Source organism: Pinus tabuliformis, chromosome 1_2, assembly GCF_031772625.1.
Source record: "Pinus tabuliformis cultivar Carrire ecotype Pingquan chromosome 1_2, CPIR1, whole genome shotgun sequence".
In the NCBI taxonomy this organism is placed as follows: Eukaryota; Viridiplantae; Streptophyta; class Pinopsida; order Pinales; family Pinaceae; genus Pinus; species Pinus tabuliformis.
Genome location: NC_142298.1, coordinates 1,080,234,598 through 1,080,257,252, shown reverse-complemented (window position 1 = coordinate 1,080,257,252; position 22,655 = coordinate 1,080,234,598). Strand labels below are relative to the sequence as shown.

At 38.6% G+C, this 22,655-nt stretch overlaps 1 protein-coding gene across 4 annotated transcripts in view; it reads left to right on the top strand.

The window, feature by feature from the left end:
* LOC149209881 (uncharacterized) overlaps positions 1-22,655 on the top strand; it is a 285,654-nt gene that overhangs the window by 71,036 nt on the left and 191,963 nt on the right. For all 4 annotated transcript variants that reach the window (XR_016252911.1, XM_089396537.1, XM_089396536.1 and 1 more), the window contains exon 5: positions 5,952-6,056. Coding sequence is in view for 3 of the 4 variants with exons in the window: in XM_089396537.1 (XP_089252663.1) it covers positions 5,952-6,056 (105 nt within the window). In the remaining variant the exon portion in view is untranslated. The remainder of the gene's footprint in view (positions 1-5,951; positions 6,057-22,655) is intronic.

Genomic DNA, 22,655 nt, shown 5'->3' with positions numbered 1-22,655 from the left:
TCAGCCTCTAAAAAAAAATTTAGCATGAGTTTTAGATGACTGCTGGACGCCTGACGGATTTGAGCCATTGAGGATCGATTTGAAACCGCGTTGATTACAAACCTGACATACCGAATTGAAACGACTTTGATTTGCTCGGATCAGTTACCTGGCGCGTATCGTTTGATTTCTTTGTGCATTTGCAGGTGCGATTTAGACGGCGGACAGAGATACGATTCTAGCTTTGCAAACATTAACTGTTACCGCGCGTGAATGAGAATCGATGCCATGCGTGAACGAGGATCATACATCGACGAATTTTGGAGTTAAGCCACTGTTTGTCTGCGTGAAGGAATACTGGGCACGTTTCTGAGCAAAGGATTGCAGGTTCTGGCCCGATAGTGAAGAGAACGGACGGCTCAGTCACGTTCCTCCAGTGGCAATTCTATTACGTGGAAGCTGATACCAATGCACACATGCAAAACTCGTGAGACTCCGCGTAAAATGTTTGAAACGCAGACGGAGGCTGGGGCGTATCAAATATTATCTCTCTGCGGTGAATAATCTTTGTCTGTGGATCAAATACCCTTGACGGTGGTGTATACACAGAAAATGCATGTGATCCGGGGCCACGAAACCGAGATATACTGGATTGGCGTTTATCATTACAGGTGCAGTGGGCGAGAAGATTGACGGTGGTCCTGCAATTGCAAAGAGACAAAACCCTATACCTGCAAACACAAAAGAAAACAAAACCCTAATGAAAAATCTGTGTAAAGCAAAAAATTTGAAACCCTAGATCAGCTTGATTAATTTACAGATTTTGGCCCCTTAATAGCCAGATTCAGCAATGAGCACAAAAATAATTTAAAGAGTAAAAATTTCAGGCTTTCACTGTGAAGAACTTCAGAAAATCTCTCATGCAAATTAGAAAAATAAACTGAATGATAGACCCAGGATCAAATCCAACTGGGCTCAGCAAAAAATGCTTGCGGGAGTTGGCTGGTTCAGCTGAGAACTTCCCCAAACGCCCACCAATCTTCTTCAGCAAGGGTTTTTTGCACAACTTAGAACAACCATCAGTAAAGAGGGCAAAAATGCTGCTAGATCTCAAAAAGTAATGGAGATACCTGCCATTACTTCAGAAACCCTAACAACACTCAAACCCTAGCAAGTGAACAAGATACCTGTGCTCACAATACTCTACAATAAGCTATTATTAATGGCTGAAACATAAAATATGCAGAAACTAAATTAGCTCACAGCACTTCCAGAGAGTAACACCAGCAAGATTTGGACCCCAAAGTCTTCTTTTATTAACCAGAAAACAGATTACAAGAGAGCTTCTTCAGTACCAGACTCACAGATCCAATTTTATCTGAACTGACCCCTAGCACCCTACTTAAAGGAAATGATCCCAACGGCTAGTTCGAGTGATCCATGTCGAAATGATCTCGACTGTCGATGAGGATCAAGACATCTCTTAATCTCATCCGTCGAAATTGTTAACTTATTATTAAAAATAATATTTTGCATGCATTCACTCAAAATATTATTATTTTATTATTTAGGGTTTTTTGCATTATTTTATAATTTTTTATTATTTTATTATTTTTTAATTTTATAATTTTTTATTATTTTATTATTTTTATTTATTTTCTCAAAAGGATCATTGAACTAAGCCTTCGGAAACATCACCTAGGACCTAGGACTTAGGACTCATGAGGGGATTTAAAACATTTTCCAACCCTCAAGACACATTACATCATGACTTTTACAATTTACATCTTAAGGGGGAAAACCCCTTTATCATAGACCCTCATAAATCACCCAGTTTCTGCGACACAACTATAATCTAGCAGATTAACACACTAGGATTCTCCTAAAGTTCTAATAACAAAATGCATCCCGGCTTTGGGGTCAGGCTGAAGGAAAACTCTGCCGATCGTAGATCGGTGAGACGAAAAACCTTCCGGGACGTAGATTATCAATAGAAAGTTAGGTCCACCTAGGCAATTTACATACATGACTCAGATCTGCTAAGATTATTTACAATTCATACATGCAAACTGGGTTTACAATTAAAATGATCAAGCTGCTGATGACAGCAGGATGGCACAGACACATCGATCAAGTGCTGCCCCTTTTTGCAAAGAAAAAGGGGGGGTACTGCATGGGTAGTTGACCGGTAGTGGTCAACAGACACCATCATCATTGTCTCTCAAGGTACATACTCCACTCGGGTGTTCACAGAGTATGACCTTCTTTGGACTATAAAGGTTCACCCTTCACAACATTACTATAAAGGTTCAAATCAACAAAACTTTTCATGAAGCCTAACCTTTGAAGGCATGCATCCATTTTAGCATACCATGCCCTTGGTGCTTGTTTGAGGCCATATAATGCCTTCTTCAATCTGCAAACATATGCCTTTCTGTCTTTAACTTCAAATCCCAAGGGTTGCTCTATATAGACTTCCTCATCAATTGTGCCATTCATAAATGCAGTTTTGACATCCATTTGGTGGATGTTCCATCCCATCGATGCTGCCAAAGAGACCAACGAACATATAGTTGTATACCTTGCTGTCGAAGCAAATGTCTCTTCATAGTTGATGCCTTCAAGTTGAGAGAAACCCCTAGCCACAAATCTTGCCTTATACTTTTCAATACTTCCATCTGCTGCATGTTTGATCTTATAGATCCATTTGGAAGTTACCACAGATTTGTCATCGGGCCTAGGCACGATCTCCCAAACTCCATTCTTCATTATAGATTGATATTCTTCATTCATGGTATCCTTCCATTCTTGATGATTAACAACTTCTTCAAAAGTGAATGGCTCTGCTTCTATTAGTTTTTTCATGTAGGTTGCATACCTGGAATATTGTTTGGGCTTCTTGCTTTCCTTGAATGAGCCTTGAGTTGCTCCATGACCTTCTGCGTCAAGTAGCGTTGACTTCAACCAATTAGGTCTCTTTATTGATTCGGGGATGACCACAGGTTGAATAGCTTCACTTGGACCTTCATCTTCATGGTGAGATTCTTCTTTCTCCCTATCAACTTCCTCTTCAAATATTGGATGTTCTTCATCATCAGAGTCCATGGGAAGTTCCTTTGATTTCTTGAATGCAATACTTTCATCAAATATGACATCTCGACTGACTTCTATATGATGTCCTTCCTTTATGTAGATTCTATAGGCCTTAGAGGAGTTGCTGTAGCCAACAAATGTTCCTCTCATGCCTGATGGATCCAACTTCTTTCTTTTGTCCTTTGGTATATGAATATATACAGGACAACCAAAGATTCATAGATGATCTACAGTTGGTTTCTTCCTAATGAATATTTCTTCAGGAGTTCTGTTATCTAGTGACCTATGGGGACTTTGATTTTGAATATATACAACTATCTTCGTGGCTTCTCCCCAAGAAACTTTAGTAGATGTTAATCATGCAACATTGCTTTTACACTTTCTTCAATAGATTGGTTCTTTCGCTTTGCAAATCCATTTTGATCTAGTTTATATGGGACTATCAACTCCCTCTTAATCCCAAATTCCTTACAGAAAGCTATAATTTCCTTGGATGTATACTCTCGTCCATTATCGGATCTTAGTATCTTAATTTTCCTTTCTGTAAGGTTTTCTACTTCAACTTTGAATTCTTGAAATTTTGTAAATACTCTGTCCTTGGATTTCATCAAGTAAACCCAAGTTTTCCTTGAATGATCATCTATAAATGTGACATAATATAGATGAACTCTAAGTGATTTTGGAGTCATAGGACCACAAACATCGGAATGAATAAGATCCAAGATTTCTTTTGACTGTGAAGCACTACTTCCATATGGTCTCTTGGTATTCTTACCCAATGCACATCCTTTGCATACTCCTTCGTGATCTTTTTTCAATTCTGGGATTCCTTCTATTATAGAACATAAAGATGGAAGCATTTTGAAATGAAGATAGCTGAACCTTCTATGCCATAGTTCACATGGGTTGATTTCAATGTGAACCAAAGCTTGTGCAAGTGGAGATATCAACCTGTAAACCCTTCCTTCACACACACCAATTACTCTAGCTTTCTCTATGCTTGAGATTTTACTCCATACTACAACTCTTCCATCAATGAAAGGTACTCGATCACCCTTATCTTCTAGAATTGAAATAGAAACTAAGTTCGTAGGATGTTGTTGAGATGAATGTTGCTTCCATTTTCCAGCTCTATAGATGTAGATCCAATTCCTCTTACAGGATAACTCTTATTATCTCCAAGTTCCAATGAGTAAGAAGATTTTCCCGTTGATAATGTCTTCAGTTTTTTGTGATGACTAGTCATGTGACTAGATGCACCACTATCGATTACCCAAATATTCTCGTCTTGGAATGTACCAGTGAGTGCTGAGAAGAGTCCTTCATCCTTTGTCTTGGTTCCTTCCTTCTTTGTAGCAAATAGAATATTCCATGCTTCCTTGATGTCTTTCTTGAGATGGCTTGCTACCTTTGAGCACTTCTTGAGGAGCTTCCTCAATCCAATAGAGATATTCATAATGCCCTTAGTTAACCTTAACTTTGATAACATGTTGAGAAATCAAAAGGGCAATGATTATAGAGATTTCTCTTTACTTGATAACTGCTTGTGATGTTGTTTTACTTATAAGCTTTGTTACTTATTATTATATGTGTGAGTGATCATACAACAACCAAAACAATAAGAACAAGAACACATAATATAGGCTACAAGCTAGGGCCAAAACCTCTCCACTTGAGTGGAAAACCCACAAATCTCTTCTCTTCCTTATAGATTCTTCAATTGACGAATTCCAAGACCTTAAGACTGACTTCAGAACCCTCCAAGACCAAGACCAATCTGATGGGGTCTTCAACTTATTACAATGACTTTTTTGACTTCTTGACCTTGGACAAACCCTAGAAGCACTAGAATGAGTGATGAGTGAATTTGTCTTAAGGAGGACGAGTTCCCTCCTATATATAGGCTCTTCAAGGTGGACTTGGCTCTTCCTTTTAGGCCAACTTGCCAGCTGCCAGGAGGAATTGGTCTTGGAGGTTATCTGGACACTTTTTAACACAAAAATAATTTTCTTTACAAGTTAAAATGTACCTGATGGGGTCTTCAACTTATGACAATGACTCTTTTGACTTATTGACCTAGGATAAAACCTAGAAGCACTCAATGGGTGCTTGACCTATTAAATAAAAGACCTTGAGCATGAAACCCATTCTCCAAAAATAATAATAATAATTTTTCTTTCATTTTACACTTTACAAGAATCAAAACCACATATCATCTATATGAAGACTGAACCTAGTTACACATTTTTCAACACCCAAAAGGGTCTCTCATACATGAGAATGACTTTAATGACTTGATGACTCAATGACAAATCCTAAGAGTTCACAACGTGTGCTTAACCTAAAAAAAATCTTCTGGAGCATGAAACCCATGTCTCAAGATCAACAATAATAAATTTATTTCTCATTACATCAAATAAAATCATGATTACATATGTCATTATGAAGACCGATCCTAGTTACATATTTCAACAATTCCAAGCTTTTCGTTCATCCAATTGAAGAGTTTTCTTACATTCTCATTCTAAAATTGGATTTTTGGGCTTAAAAGTTGTTGGTTTTGTGTCTAATTTTTAGATAATGATCAAAACTTTGTATATAATAACTTTATGATCCTTCTCGTGATGCTATAATTCTCTTGTTGAGTCTTTGGTTGCATGCCATGTTATTTTAAAATTTAAGCCAATTGATATTGTTAGGCTCCCTTATCTGGTCTTGGAATGCATTGTTAAATGTGACAAAAATATTGATAAAAATTTTTGACAAAGGAAATGTGGCCAACTTTCTCTCTATATTTAAGACTTTTTATGGTCTAGAGTTCATTTATCCATCTCTGGTATTGCTTCTTTACTAATTTAGTTTTTGGTGTATATATTCAGTAGAAAATAAAGAATTTGTGAGAGAATCACCAAGCTTCTCAAACCAACGTTTTGGAGGTTTCAAGCAGGGCTTTGATGGTTTTAATTATGAGCCCAAGAAGCAAGGTAGATATTGTATTTTTATTTATTTTGGTTCCTTAAAGAAGATATATGCATGTGATGAAACATCGTGGGACATTATTTTGATCGATGGAACAAAACTAGCATGTTATCAATTTTCTTGACTTTTTGTTGTTAAAAATCTTGGATGTTAAGTTTATAGCTAGACCTATGTTGATCAACAGTGTATGGTTCTAATGTCTCTTCTTAATACAAGACCACATTCATTTTAGTTAGTTGGTCTCATAGCTTTTTCATATTGAATAGTTTATATTACTTCAAGCAGTCTACATTGTTCCTTTCCTCATTATCTAAATAAGTCAATATCCTAAGAATTTGTTTTTTTCCTTTTAAATGCAAACATTATTTTTTTGGCTCCTATTAGCAAACAGAGGAATCTTATAGCAGTTGAGGCGCAATCTTCTTTAGGTTCCAAGTCATTCTATTGAAATACCTTTAGGTAACTCCATACAAAAGTATGCAGATAGGATCTTGTAAATGGTTATATTATTCACTAGTTGTAACTCCTTACTAGGAAACATACTAGATGGTGGCTTTGTTTATGTCAAAATTATGAATTTCATTTTTGATAATTGTTAAATGTGTTGATACAACAACCTTAATAGCACTAGTGAGTGACTTAGGCAATTAATGCTCGATGATTGTTAGCATTTGGGTTTACTTCAAAATTATCTACACCATGTTTTGGGGTACATGGTGCATGTTCTGTTGATGCTTGTGGTAGCTTCGAAAGGTCTTTGGCATAGACTTTGTGTTTTAGCATGTAGGAGATGATTTATTGCCTCTTTAGGTGCTTGCTTGATGGAGTAAGTGATTTATGTATTCTTTCTTAAGTCTAACTTAGGAAAAATGCAATAATTAAAGTCAATTAATTATTGTTGATTATTAAGTTAGTTTCTAAGGATAAATAATGAAATTGTTTAAGTGACTTAGAAAGGATCTCAGCTGTTGATCTCTTAGATCTTCTAAAGGGAGATTATAGTTAGGGATTTGTGCTTGATGAAGATTATAAATAAAAGTCTAAGGGAGAGGTGAAGACACAACAACAACAAAAATAGAGAGCCAACAATCACATTTTTGGGAAAGCAATTTTCTCAAAGAGGGAAAGCGATTTTCTCTAGAGCATGAGGCTCAACTAGGTTGTAGTGTAGAGGAGGATGAGTGCAGGCGGATTCGAGAGCATTTCCAGGATGCTGAATTGTTGGAGATTGCAGGGCCAAATTGCTGAAGCAAGGAGATGAAATTGTTGGAGAGATTGATTTTCTAGGGCCAAATTTCCTGAGGCGTAAAATTTCGAGGGGATGGCTAATCCAGAGTATAGAACATCATAAAATATGCTTGTTTCCAGCAGGTTTATTGAATAAAAACCTACAGGAATGCACCTTGAATAATCTTGTACCCTCCTCCAATGAACACTAATGTAAAACATGGTTGAAAGCATTGTTGGAAGAAAGAGCTTTTGGACCATACTGAAACACGATACTTGAAGGCAATGTTTTTAAAACCGGAACCAGTGACTGGATCGGTCCACCTAATGAATCGGTTTACCGACTGGATGTAGGAATTTACAGGGTAAGTTCCTCAGAAAGAATACCAAAAGGACACCGCTCACAACCAGATCACAGATCAATACACCAGTATTTTTGACGTGGTTAAAACCCTCAAAGAGGGAAACAGTCCACGGCCTGTCCCAACGTGGGTACTACAGGCAATTTATTAATCAAAGAATGAAAATTTACATAAGTTTCTCTCATGCACAAATTACCCGAACAATGACCCTCCATGCGCTTTAAATAGAACTCATGGACCAATCGGGTGTCAAGCCACGGATCAAGTGTCGGTAATACCGAGGAGAGAATGAACCGTCGGATCACTACATATCGTGACTGTCGGATTGTAAGTTACAAAATGTACAACGGTAAAGAAACACACTTTACCTAACTCTATACCTAACTCTACACTAGACCAAGTTGAACTTAACTATATCCTATGTGTCGGAATATCCTAACATCACCCCTTAAGAACAACTTGGGATAGGATTGAAGGATTTACAAATATGACACAATAGGAGAAGGAAGGAGGCACTAGAGCCTATCCCCCCTTAGTGACAACTTCCTGAACTCCAAGCATATATCGAAGTTTAGTGAACTTCGCCTCTGTGAGAGCCTTTGTGAAGATGTCTGCAACCTGATCATCTGTTGGACAATATTGCACTTCAAGAACATGGTCATGAATGAGCTTTCTGATGAAGTGCATGTGTAGTTCAATGTGTTTGCTGCGCTGATGCTGGACTGGATCTTTGCATAGCTGAATGACACTTTGATTATCACACCAAAGTGTGGTTGGATGCTGCTGCTCAAAGCCAAACTCTGATAGGATCTGACGAAGCCACAAGGCTTCCTTACTAGCTTCCACGGCACCACGATACTCTGCTTCTGCTGACGAAAGAGAAATGGCAGCCTGTTTCTTACAAGCCCATGTAATAGGTCCTGAACCAAGAGTGAAGACATAACCGGCAGTAGACTTTCGATCATCAGGGTCACCAGCCCAATCAGAATCAGTGAAACCGACTAATAGAGGAGCTGCTTTGGCACTGTAATGAATCCCAAACTGTACTGTACCTCGAACATAACGAAGTATTCTTTTAGCTACTTTCCAATGACTTTCACGGGGGTTTTGCATAAAACGAGCAACAAGGCCAACAACAAAGGAAAGGTCAGGACGAGTATGGGTTAAATACAAGAGTTTTCCTACAAGTTGACAGTATAAGGTAGCATCAACTTCAGGAGAAGTACAAGAGACTGAAAGTTTGACTCCAGACTGAAAGGGAGAAGGGGCTGGCTTACAGTCTTCCATGTGAAAATGACGAAGAATATCACAAGCATACTTGGACTGGGAAAGGAAAATACCCTCCTTGGATTGCAAGACTTGAAGACCGAGAAAATAGTGTAAGTGTCCTAAGTCTGTCATTTCAAATTTCTTTTTAAGGCTGGACTTCACATGGTTTATAAGGTTGGGATCACTACCAGTAAGAATAAGATCATCAACATAAAGAACAAGGATGATAAGAGAGTTGCCCACTTTCTTGGTGTAGACAGTATTGTCAGAATAACACCTAGAAAAGCCAGATTCTAAAAGAAAGCTATCCATTTTGGCATACCAAGCCCGAGGAGCTTGCTTGAGACCATAAAGGGATTTCTTAAGTCGACAAACAAGGCTGGAGTCTGTTTGTATGAAGCCAATGGGTTGTTCCATATAGATTTCTTCCTGCAAGTCCCCATGCAAGAAGGCAGATTTAACATCCATCTGATGGACTTCCCATTTTAAAGAGGCAGCAAGGGAAAGAACAAGGCGGATAGAGTTCATTTTGGCAACAGGGGAGAAGGTTTCAGTGTAGTCAATGCCTTCAACCTGTGAAAAGCCCTTAGCAACAAGACGAGCTTTATGTTTATCAACTTTCCCATCTGGTCCATACTTGGTTCTGTAAACCCATTTACATCTAACAAGTTTGCGTCCCTTTGGTAGAGGAACAAGATCCCATGTATCATTTGCCAACAATGAATGATATTCTTCATTCATAGCTGCTTCCCAATGTGGATGGCCTGAAGCTTCTGCAAAAGTGTCAGGATCATGATTTACTGGAGCTTGAGCCAATAAAGAAGAGGCTCTTTCAAACTGAGAACGTGTACGTCGCTGATCTGTAGGATCACCGGCAAGATCACCTGCTGCATCCCGAGTAGCACGGACCCATCTTGGAAGTTGAGGATCCTGAGAAGGTGGGGGAGGATTATCATCCTCACTTTCATCATCTGAAGAAGAAATGTTTTCAAAAGTAGAAGAGATAGGAAGAGGTGGCACATCCGCCGGACTAGGCTCGCAGGCCGATTTATTTTCATCAAATTTTACATCTCTTCTAATGATAACATTTTTGGACTTAAATGGAATAAGTCTATAACCTTTTACATCTTCAGAATATCCAACAAAAGTACATTTCTCACTCTTAGGTTCTAAAGCTTTATGCTTTTCATCTGGAATATGGGCCCATGCTTCACTTCCAAAAACACGAAAGTGACTTACATCTGGTTTAATGGAACTCCAAGCTTCTTCTGGAGTGATATTCTCTAGAACCTTAGTAGGAGTGCGATTGATTATATAATTTGCACAATTAATTGCTTCGGCCCAAAAACTAAGACTGAGTCCTTTAGATTGCAGCATACAATTAGCCATTTCCTTTAAGGTGCGATTTTTCCTTTCAGCTACACCATTTTGTTGTGGAGTGTATGGAACAGTATGTTGCATTTGAATTCCATTTTCGGTGCAAAAGTTGATGAATGTGTTTTTAACATATTCTCCACCATTATCAGTTCTTAGCTTAAGAATTTGATGTCCAGATTGTTTTTCAACAAAGGCTTTGAAGGCCAAAAATGTGTTAAACCATGTGGAGGTTTGCCGTTACACCAAAACTCGCAGGTGTTGGTAAACGTAACAAACAGTGACTAGGATCCCCAGGGTGGAGATTACGGATTCTATAGAGGTGTGGTGATTCTTCCAACACCCCCCCCCCAAATGCAACTCGGGGGAATCGAACCTGGGTCCAAGCTCTGATACCATGTAGGAATTTACAGGGTAAGTTCCTCAGAAAGAATACCAAAAGGACACCGCTCACAACCAGATCACAGATCAATACACCAGTATTTTTGACGTGGTTAAAACCCTCAAAGAGGGAAACAGTCCACGGCCTATCCCAACGTGGGTACTACAGGCAATTTATTAATCAAAGAATGAAAATTTACATAAGCTTCTCTCATGCACGGATTACCCGAACAATGACCCTCAATGCGCTTTAAATAGAACTCATGGACCAATCGGGTGTCAAGCCACGGATCAAGTGTCGGTAATACCGAGGAGAGAATGAACCGTCGGATCACTACATATCGTGACCGTCGGACTGTAAGTTACAAAATGTACAACGGTAAAGAAACACACTTTACCTAACTCTATACCTAACTCTACACTAGACCAAGTTGAACTTAACTATATCCTATGTGTCGGAATATCCTAACACTGGAACCAGTGTAACCGAGACTGGTTTGGTCTAAACGAACCGATTTTAAAAAAATACATTAAATAATTATTTTTTAATGAAAAAAACTACTTTTAAGATTTAAAACCATGATTCCAAGCCAATAGAGACAAAATATGCAAATATTGCTCATTTATATACCATGTAAATGTGAATATATTCAAAATGACACCGAGTGCAATACATATCATTGACAAAATACATAAGCAATGAGGCTCTAAATGGCCTCTAGAGTGCAAAAACAAAGCCTACAAACTATGGGGCCAGTGGCCTGCTACAAGACTCCAGTCTACATATATGATAATACTATAATAGTGATCAACATTACCACTTGAAAGTTGAAACTTCTCATGAGTCATCATGATCGAACTCAGTTGGTTGAGTCTCGACTCCCAAACATTGCAGTCACAAACTTCTCTATTGGTTTAGTGACTTGAGTCTCAAACTTCTGAAGGTATTTTGCCCTAATATGCCCTATTATTTCATTTGGTGCTCCACATGGCTTTACATGGCCTCCTATCCCAGCCAAGTGTTGCTTGAACCTGTTAATACCCCCTCCTTGAATGGATTTTTGGCAATATTTGCAGATCATTTTGCCATCAATCATATCACAATGAGCCCATGCAGTATCTCTGGCTTTTGGAGGCATGATGACTACCTGGAAATGCAAACTAGCTTCCTTAGCCTCCTCTTGAAGATGGCAACTCCACTGACAGCTACACACTATCTCCAAAATAGCTCCAACTCCAACTCCAAGATGACTACTTTAGAAAAAACTCAACACTCTCCAAGCTCACAAACAAACTCACAAACACTCCAAATCAGTTGTGTGAGACAAATGAGAGTGAGAGGGGCCTCTTAAAGGCTTGGAGAGGGTGTTTTTGGAGGGAAAACACCCTTAGTTTCCCCCCAAAACCCCTAAAACATAGTCAACAATACGCTTTTTGGAGTTTACGGTGGGCGTGCCTCTAACCGGCCGGTTTAGGATGGAACCGACCGGTTTGATACAAAACTGGCCGGTTAGCACCGATTTAGGGCAAAAATTGGCAAAATGGGCTAATGAACCGGATTTTTTGGCTGGTTTCGACCGGTGGGCTTTCTAACCGGCCGGTTAGACTGGTTTTTAAAACTATGCTTGAAGGACAATTTAGGAGCAAAAATCTTATTCACTTAGATTTGGAACATGAGACCTGTGGAGTTTTCATATCATAGCTTTAATGGGGGGTGAGCTGGTTGGTAGGAATGTAAAGATTTATCTATTCTTAGAAGTAGATCAGACCTCTAAATATCAAAGTATAGTTGAACTAGCATTTAAAGGCTTGATATTTTGTTTGCAACCCATTATTTGTATGAACTGCAGTAGATATATTCATAATTACATCAGTCAAGGCAAATCCCCTTTTGGTTTAGCAAAGCTACATAGACCTTGGAAATGACAAAGTTGCTTTACAAAATAAATCTGGGTTTGTTGATGAAGGCTCCTTTTACAATGATATAGTCCATAGTGAAGACTTTATCTTGGCATATTTTGGAAGGACTGAGAATTCCACAAAGGGCGCTAGATCTTCTTTGTTAAAATTCTGTACAAAACATTTATTGCGATGCGGTTTGCTCTTAGCAATATTGGTAAAAATGTAGAAATTTGGTGTGTAGACCCACCCCGGTTTCAAGCTTAGTGATTCCTCATCATGTTTAGTGCCCAACCCACATTTAATATGGTGCGGTCATAAACATGAATATTTTCATACGTTGAAACAAATAGAATCTACTTCTACTTTTTCACTTTTGTTGAGATAAAATACAAGCATTCACATAAAAAATTGACAAGGATGTTTTGGTCAAATGACCTCGGAAACACCTGTAAGGGTAAGCCAGTGAGAGAGAAGAGATATTTTTTATTTCGTCTGAGAATATTGCAACAATCAAATCAACAAGGAATACAACTTATCTCCCTTGGAAATCATGCCCAGAGTCCCCAGAAATTCGTGCTGCCTTGGCTCCTCGATTTTTGTGCCCAAGCTGCCTTGAAAAACATACCCAACTGCTCAGAAATTTTTGCTGCTTGTTACCCACCACTTTGTGGATGATATCCCCAGGAGAAATTTTTTCTCCATGATGAGCCTCAGCCGACAGCCAACAACACCTTGATGCCTCCTACTAGCTCGTCATGCCATTTCTCTGCCACTTGAGCTAGCCATGTGGCCCCACACCCACTTGTACTAATCGTATGTTTGAAGGTGGGCCTCTCGAATCTAAAGGTATGTCTTGTCATTTGGTAATTGAGTATTGGGTTTACTTATCATGGATACTTCTGGGTATGGATTGGTGGGGGGATTTGGCAGAAAGAGTGGGCTTAGTTTGTGCTCCTGTTCGCTTGACCCCTTTTGGTTGTTACCCTTGGATCTTAGTCCCGTGGGATCTCCTTTATTGCCTATTTGGTTCTAGGGTGGTACTACTTGGGAAACCCTGACTTTGGGTGCGTTGTCCTACTCCTTTACCTGCACATACTACTCCCTTTCCACTCATTACACCCCCATTCATCATTTCTCCCACCTAGGTCCACATTCCCATTCTGGGTCCACATAGGGCTAGCCTCCCTATCCCCTTTGCCCCCCACCTTAGGTCAGGCCTAGAATGATGCCCCAGAGGTTGAAACAACTAAAAAAAGAAGGAAAAGCATAGTCAGCCACATTTAATAGGAAATTGTACCACAAAATGCAAAAGATTGCCGAGACAAAAATAATTAGCACGTGGGCAAAAGCTGACACATGAGCTCTACCCCATCCATGGTCATCACCCTGGTTCCATAGGCCCTAGATGAGCCTCCTCTATCATTCAAGAACCCATGATTGTCCCAACCCCTGGAGGGCATTGAACTGCCCTACCTCAAAAGTGGTAATCACTGCTATATTATACACATCATGCTCTTGTCCTTTGAGTCTCGAGTAGTTAATTAACAAAAATTCATGAAAGGCAAAAGGCATATAAAGAAGGGTGGAAAAATCAAGGCCGGGGTACCTCATGTACCACGACTACTCCCTCCTATACATTATATACCCAGGTGTGGGCTTCCCCTTATCTAGCTACCCCTATGCCCCATTATGTGGCCCAGGGCTGCCCCTTTCATGCCCTATTCCATCTCCCCTATTTGGCACTTGCCACCCCCATTAAAGGGTGTCCCTTGGACATACTATCCCCTCTAAGGGTTGAAACTACCTAATAAGGTACCTGGCTAACCCCCTTTGGAGTTTGGAGGCACTAGCACATGCCAAAGCTCACTACGGAAGGGCATGCCTTTATGAAGTGCCCACTTTGTTATCCATTGTTTGTAAGCTCTTTTACTCGATTATTCTAATGTTTGATTGTACTAGAAACCTAGTGGATACATTGGATCTTATGCAGGATTGCAGGTGGTTTCCATTTGGGTTTGGCTTCTCTAAATGGGATCTTGACCCCCAAAGGTCCTTATTGGCACATGTAGGGTGTGCATAGAGAGCCATGGGCTTCCACAACAACAGACACCACTCCATGGATGTTCAGAGACTACTAGCGATCCACTTTTGGGACGATGGTGACATGATTGGTACACTATGCCCAACAGGTCCCCACAGGAGCCCCACACTCCTGGCAGATGCCCCAACACTTTTACGATGTCATGGCAGTATTCATTCCACCACTTGGACTATTGCAGAGGATCTATAGGCATCTCCGATCCATATGGAGACCCATGGGGTCATTGATGTGCCCTTAGACCCACTAAGGGTACCACAGGTCTACTACTTGGAGAACAAGGGGCCACCCCCTTGTCCATCATATTCTGAGGAATTTATTCCTCAATATGGCACTTAAGGATGTTATTGAGCTTTTAGAGGGCCCTACGACATGCATACATCATTATTTGGCCCCTTGTGAGGCTTGTTTTTATATTATGACCTAGTATGGTGGGCTTGTCACCATTAGGAGTTATTATTTGCACATTATTTTATCTTTAGGGGCCCATAGTCTAATTCGAGCTCATTAGGAGGCTATATATTGATGTTAGATACATTCATTTGTATCATCACTTGACTTGGGATCTCTCTAGTCTTAGAGAATTTTCGCACTTTTTCCTTGGAGGATATTTTTGGAGATGGATGAATTTTGATGTATGGATTTGGGTTATTTCTCTTATCTTGGAGCTTTGTTATGCAAATGAATTGTTGGTTGGATATACTCTATAACGTTGTAAGTGCTTTTTATCATTGTTATTCTTGTTGCTGCATATTGCTAAAATTAGGGCTAGTCGTTGCATTATTGTAATGTGGAATTGAGCAATGTTTTAGTTATTAAATGTATGGGTCAATGTTATATGAATGAAATGTCCTAGAGATTATTTATCTCGAGAAGAGCTTTGAAGCATAAATGCTTTAAAGTCACTTTTTCTTTTCTTACTATCTACATTGGATGAAGTCAAATTTTTGGGCCTCCTTGATCAAGAATCCAAGTTCTTACTCATTACCATCCTTGACTCCATATCCCCAAGTGAATTAGGCACTGGTTCCATAAAAGAGTGATCATATTAACCTATTTTTTTGCTATTTTTCCTCTTTTTCCCAAGTCCAACCCCATTGGGTCACCTAGAGCATCAATTTCTCGGAGTTTGGCCCAAGCAAAAAATCCGATCTCCTCTAGGCTACTGCGCTGGTGGGTCCCCTCCCTCTCCTCCAAATTTGAGGTCGTTCTGACAGTGGAATCTTTGAGAATCCAAAGCCCTAGTTGTTGGACTGAATCTTGCCTAGGCATCCCCAAGGCTAGACACTAATAGGATCAATTCAACCCTTTAAAGTAAATATTCTTGTTTGGTCCTTTCCCCTCACCTTGTCTAGGATAGCAACATCACTGGTTGTTACATTCCATCCCCGAACCTGGGCTGGGTCCACCTGGCCTCATGTGGTCCCACTTCTCAATAAAGACTATTTGTCAAAGACCATTTGGGAGTCCAAGTTTCCAATGATTATAGGGATTGGAAAACTCCTTTATAAGCCTATTCTTTCTCCCTCAATCCTCCAATCCTCACCCCTTACCCCCGTGGACCATGTCCCTTGCTTAAAGAGCAAGCACGTTCTTTTTTATCTCCAAATTTATATTTGAAGTCATTCACAATTGATTGAAAAGAATCAAACGTGTTATCGAACTTCTCTGTAAACCATTCAAAAGCATCTTGCTCTAAGGTTAGAACAAAAAGTCTCATTTTTACATCCCTCTTGATTGTTACCTCTAGACCACTTACACCACCAACCATAAAAGCACTTAGATGAGCTTTGACACTAACTGCATTATTGCCTTGAAAAGAAGGCAACTTATTGATACCATTTTGAGGGAAATCATGGGGATAACCCTGAATGTTAGCAAAGTTATAAGGAGTAAACAAGCCATCCATGATGACTTGCTTAATGGGAAAAAGAGGGCCCAAATGGATGCTAAAGAGAGAGATCCTTGCTCAAGAAAAACAAGAGATCCACAAGAAGCGAGCTTCTAGCAGAAATTCTTGTAAGAAATGAAAGAAATGGAGTCGCCACTTGAACATAAATCTATCTCCAAGATCCAAAAGGCAAAAAACGAAAGGTTAGTCAGTAAGAAGCAGATGGATATCAGGGAGGGCTTTTTGTTTGAGAAATAATGGATGAATAAGTGAAGTCAACACCCAAACAAGAAACAATCGAAATCTAGGTGCTAAAGGTGCATATAGAGAAGATGAAAGGATTAGCGAGAGGAAAAAAGATAAGGCAATGAAAAGATGAAGAGATGAGGTGCCAGAAAACATGGCATTGATGGGATAAGAAATGATGAAAGATTAGATGATTAGAAAAATATCGTGAGGACCAAGGACAAAAAAACTCTGTTCCTGACAACGGTGCCAAAAATGTTGTGATGCTTGACGGGCTAATGAATGGCGGGAGAGATTAGAAGATTAGAAAAAAATATCGTGAGGACCAAGGACAGAAAAATTGATGAAGATGATATGAGGAGAATGAAGATAAAATATCATTGAAGTGCCAAGAATAAAATATCCTTGGCAACGCCACCAAAAAATGTTGTCGCATAAAATGTTTAGGCACCGCAAAAACGACTCAGATCGGGGGCTGCCACACTGATCCCCAATCACTCCGTTTGAGTTTTCTCCCAATAACAAACTAAGGGGGGTAGACCCTATGGAAATGGAAAAAGGAAATATTAGTTGGAGACCAACCTGGGAGACACAACTAAGCAACCAATACTTGTTTTAGATTGTGTAAGATTTTAAAGATTCAAAATGATTTGAAGAAAGTGATACCAGTGCCTTGTGGAGTCAATTATCTTGCGAAGAAAATAAGGTTCAAGTAAAGGATGAGAAACTGCTGCTGAAAAGACTTGATTGTCTCATATGCAAATGCAAAATTTAAAACTATGTGAAATGCAGGGACTTGGTTAATTTTAGTTAAATGAGGGCTTAAAATTGTTTCTGAAATGCCTTAAATGTTACTTAACTTGAGGTTCAGAAAGGTGGTGATATAAATGTGAAAGCAGGTACTTATACCAGCACTGCAAAATGTAAATTGCACAAATAATTACTGAAATGCACAATGGATTGAAATGTAAAATGCTAGAATAAAACAACTTTAAATTCAAAAATTCATTTGTATGAAATACTCAATCAAGATTATTAGATGCATAAGTAAAACTAGGGTAGTTCTACTTGTACAAGCATGTAAAAAACAAATGAACTTCAGAAATTAAACTAAATGTTTTAAACTCAGATCACATTAATGAAATATCAGTCTAGTAATCTGCTCTTACATCAAATGTTAAAACCAACAATATATTCTAAAACAACAGTTCTGTAACCATGCAATATTCAGAAATTTCTATGTATAACAACAAAAAAATTTAAATGACAAACTGATAACTACAATTCAAAAAATTTATGAGTTTAATTCTTTCTGATCTATTGATGTATTTGATCTAAAAAACTCAGAAATAAACTATTGAACAACAGTAAAACAATTTTCAGAAATTTGTTTGCAAAAGTTACTGAAGCTAACTTCTATTTCTGCAATTATACAACAGTAAAAATGTAAATTAAATCTGCTGCTAAATTCAAAAAATTTCCGAGTTTAATTCTTTCTGATCTATTGATGTATTTGATCTAAAAACTCAGAAATAAACTAATGAACAATAGTAAAACAATTTTCAGAAATTTATTTACAAAAATTACTGAAGCTAACTTTTATTTCTGCAATTATACAACAATAAAAATGTAAATTAAATATGCTGCTAAACTCCGGCTAATTGCAAATCTATGCCAGTATTAACCTTGCTTTCAAAATGAAATGAGGAAAGGTTAGAGGGTGTGCACCAGTTAGCCCTTAGGGGCTTGAAGACACCTGAAGATATGTTGCCCTAATCACTGAAAATCCTCAACTCAACTTTTTTTTTGTGAAAAACTTTGTTAAAATTTTTTGGGAAATTTTTAGGAAAAAATTTTGGAAAAATTAGTGAGAATTTTGGTGAAAGAGGGAAGGCCATAAGGCTGAAAGGGAGGCTGAGAAAGAAGCTGGAGATGGCCAGTGCTAGGGCTCAAGGCCCTAAAAAAATTTGCCCACGATCCTTCTGAAATTTCTCTTCAACCTACAAACAAAATGGAGATGCCCTCTGGGGTTCAGATGTCTTTCTGACATCCACAAAAATCTCCTGCAATTTTCAGACTTTTTCCTACACAAATAAAAGACAAAAACCCCTAAAGCATGTATATACAAAAATATGAAATGCCCAGAACCCCAATGAATTAGAAATTTTTTATTTACAAATCTACAATAATATTCTACAAATCTGCAGATCAAAGCCCTCTATTAGCCAGATTTAAACAAATTTTGCACAATATTTAGAAATAAATTTGAAATTTTAAAGAGGCACAAGCCCAAGAAAAACCCTATAAGTAAGATATTCTATAAAATGACTTCAGAAATTAAAAAGACAGTGGGTTCTTTTAGATTCTGCAAACTGAGAGTCAGTTGGTTTAGCTGAGGACTTCCCCAAATGCCCAAATCTTGAATGATAACTTTTGTACACTTAAATCTGCTTGTTAGATTAATAAAGATTTAAAAAATGATCTTAAAATTATCAAGAAATAGAGATACCTGCTACTTCTATCAAATTAAATTGATATTCTAAAAAACCCAGAAATTTGTGCAAAATACTTGTACACGAATCAATCCTCAAAGGCTATTAACTAGCAAATGCAAATAAAAGCAACAAAGGATTAAGAACAATATTACTACATAAATCTGAAAGAGGAACACCACAATATGAAACTCCAAAGTCTTTGCGTTTTATTAATCAGAAAAAAGTTACAAGATCTTTATTAGAGAAAGTACACGAATCAAAAATCAGATGCAAATAATGGAGAGAGGCCTCTCATTTATAGAATTTTTTTCCAATGGCTAGCTGGCTTGATCACCATCAAAACAATCTCAACCGTTGATGAAGATCAAATGATCTTTTAATCATCACCGTTGAAATAAAGTTACTTTTTGAGGAAATTCGAATTGCACTTTTAATTTCCTTTTAATTAATTCAAAAATGATTATTTTGAGTTAATTGCCGCAAAACGTTGACTTTGACTTAACTACTATGGCCCAAGGGTTCAAAATATCTTGAAATTTTCAATATTACTTTGGCTGGGGACCTCGAAAAATAAAAAACTTTAAAACCCACGAATTTTAAATGTTAGAGAATTTAATTTTTCCTAGGACCTAAATTAATCAAATTTCTAGCTTTAACATTTTAACTTATTTTAGTCAGAAATTGTAATTAATTGACTCATGAGGGGATTATTAATTTTTCCAACCCTCTAATATTTAGCCATGGTGTCTAACCGAGGGATCATGCACTAAATAATTTTTATATGAAATATTACATTTTTAACCTTGAAGGGAGAACACCCGTTCGTTATGGATTCTCAATAATTACCCATTTTTGCGACACAAAATATGACCTAGTAGACTAAATGATTTGTGATAAAATAATCTAACCAAATAGTTAAAATTATTTCCAAATCACTTTTACAGAGACTCGATAAATAACACTAGGACTCATTTAAAATCCTGACGACAAAGTCCACCCAAGCTTTGGGGTGAAGCTGGAGGGAAAAACTCTGCTGATCATCCGTGTTTAGAAACACACACGAATCGGTGAGACTGAAAACCTCTTAGGATAGAAATCATCATCAGAAAAATAAATTTACCTAGGTTGTTATATACATTTGTCTTACTAGGATCATTTACATTACAAAATGCGGAATGGGTTTACAAAACTCCAGTGTACATATAGCTGATAAAGATGAATCTGTGGATCATCTGAGTGCTCGGACATGATGGAAATCCATGCGCGAAAAGATGTATAGCTATGGGGTAGTTGACATGGAGTGGTCAACAGGCAGTATGATGCAACATGTTGAGAGGGAGCTGCGATACAGATGTAGCAGTGGCAGTGGCAGTGTCATGGGCAACAATGCTGAAAGCAATAGTGCAAGGGATGTGAGGCAACAGGTCAAGCATCAACACAGGTATTGGTGTAGAGGATCAATGTGATGTTTCTATGGTGAAGCATTACTAGAGCACATTTCTCGCTAAGAGGGTGTGTTGATTTTTGGTAGCATCGGATGTGCTTTAGCCATGAAAATTGGTGGATAGGCTAAGGCACATGAGATTTCCAAGACTAAAAACCTCTTAGGATAGAAATCATCATCAGAAAAATAAATTTACCTAGGTTATATACATTTGTCTTACTAGGATCATTTACATTACAAAATGCGGAATGGGTTTACAAAACTCCAGTGTACATATAGCTGATAAAGATGAATCTGTGGATCATCTGAGTGCTCGGACATGATGGAAATCCATACGCGAAAAGATGTATAGCTATGGGGTAGTTGACATGGAGTGGTCAACAGGCAGTATGATGCAACATGTTGAGAGGGAGCTGCAATACAGATGTAGCAGTGGCAGTGGCAGTGTCATGGGCAACAATACTGGAAGCAACAGTGTAAGGGATGTGAGGCAGCAGGTCAAGCATCAACACAGGTATTGGTGTAGAGCATCAATGTGATGTTTCTATGGTGATGCATTACTAGAGCACATTTCTCGCTAAGAGGGTGTGTTGATTTTTGGTAGCATCGGATGTGCTTTAGCCATGAAAATTGGTGGATAGGCTAAGGCACATGAGATCTCCAAGACTAAAAACCTCTTAGGATAGAAATCATCATCAAAAAAATAAATTTACCTAGGTTATATACATTTGTCTTACTAGGATCATTTACATTACAAAATGCGGAATGGGTTTACAAAACTCCAGTGTACATATAGCTGATAAAGATGAATCTGTGGATCATCTGAGTGCTCGGACATGATGGAAATCCATACGTGAAAAGATGTATAGCTATGGGGTAGTTGACATGGAGTGGTCAACTGGCAGTATGGTGCAACATGTTGAGAGGGAGCTGCAATACAGATGTAGCAGTGTCATGGGCAACAATACTGGAAGAAACAGTGTAAGGGATGTGAGGCAGCAGGTCAAGCATCAACACAGGTATTGGTGCGGAGAATCAATGTGATGTTTCTATGGTGAAGCATTACTAGAGCACATTCCTTGCTAAGAGGGTGTGTTGATTTTTGGTAGCATCGGATGTGCTTTAGCCATGAAAACTGGTGGATAGGCTAAGGCACATGAGATCTCCAACACCCAAAAATCGTTTGGATAAATTCCACCCGGATGAAGGATATTAAAATAATTAATATTTTTAATGGGGTTCCTAAGTCTAAACTTAGGAAAATTAAAATATTAATGTGTATTAATATAATATGGGTGAGAAAGTTCTAAATAACGAGGATCAAGCTAGATCTAATCTTAGCCGTTGATTAGGGATTTAATCTCGGCCATTGAATCGTCAACAGGAAAATTATAAGAGGATGCTTGAGGGTCAGTTGGAGACACACTAAGAGAGATTAATAATTCGATTTTCTAGGGAAGGGTTTGCTAAGGAAATTGAGTGAGTGATCAGTTGCGGTGAGGGGCAGTTGAACAAGAGGCTAAAGAATACATATTAGAGAGGCAACAGAGTGTCGGAAGAGGCAGCATAGAGCTTAGGAGAGCTGACGCAGAGGCAACAAGGGTTGACGCAGAGGCTGAGGCCAGCGTAGAGGATGCAGAGGCTAAGGAAACTGACGTAGAGGCCGTAGTGGCCGACGCAAAAATTTTCAGAGGCTGCACTGAGGTGATTTAGTGGGATTGATTGAGAGTTGATTGGATGACACAGACTTGAGAGGGTGACGCAGTTCCAGAGTGGGTGACGCAGTTCCAAAGGAGTGCAGGGAGTAGCTTTCGCTGTCCCGCACAAGGAACAACTGGAGTCACTGTGCGATTGTTCATCTGGTTGCTGATGTTGATTTGGGGTAGCAGTGGATGAGCTCTAGCCATGAAAATTC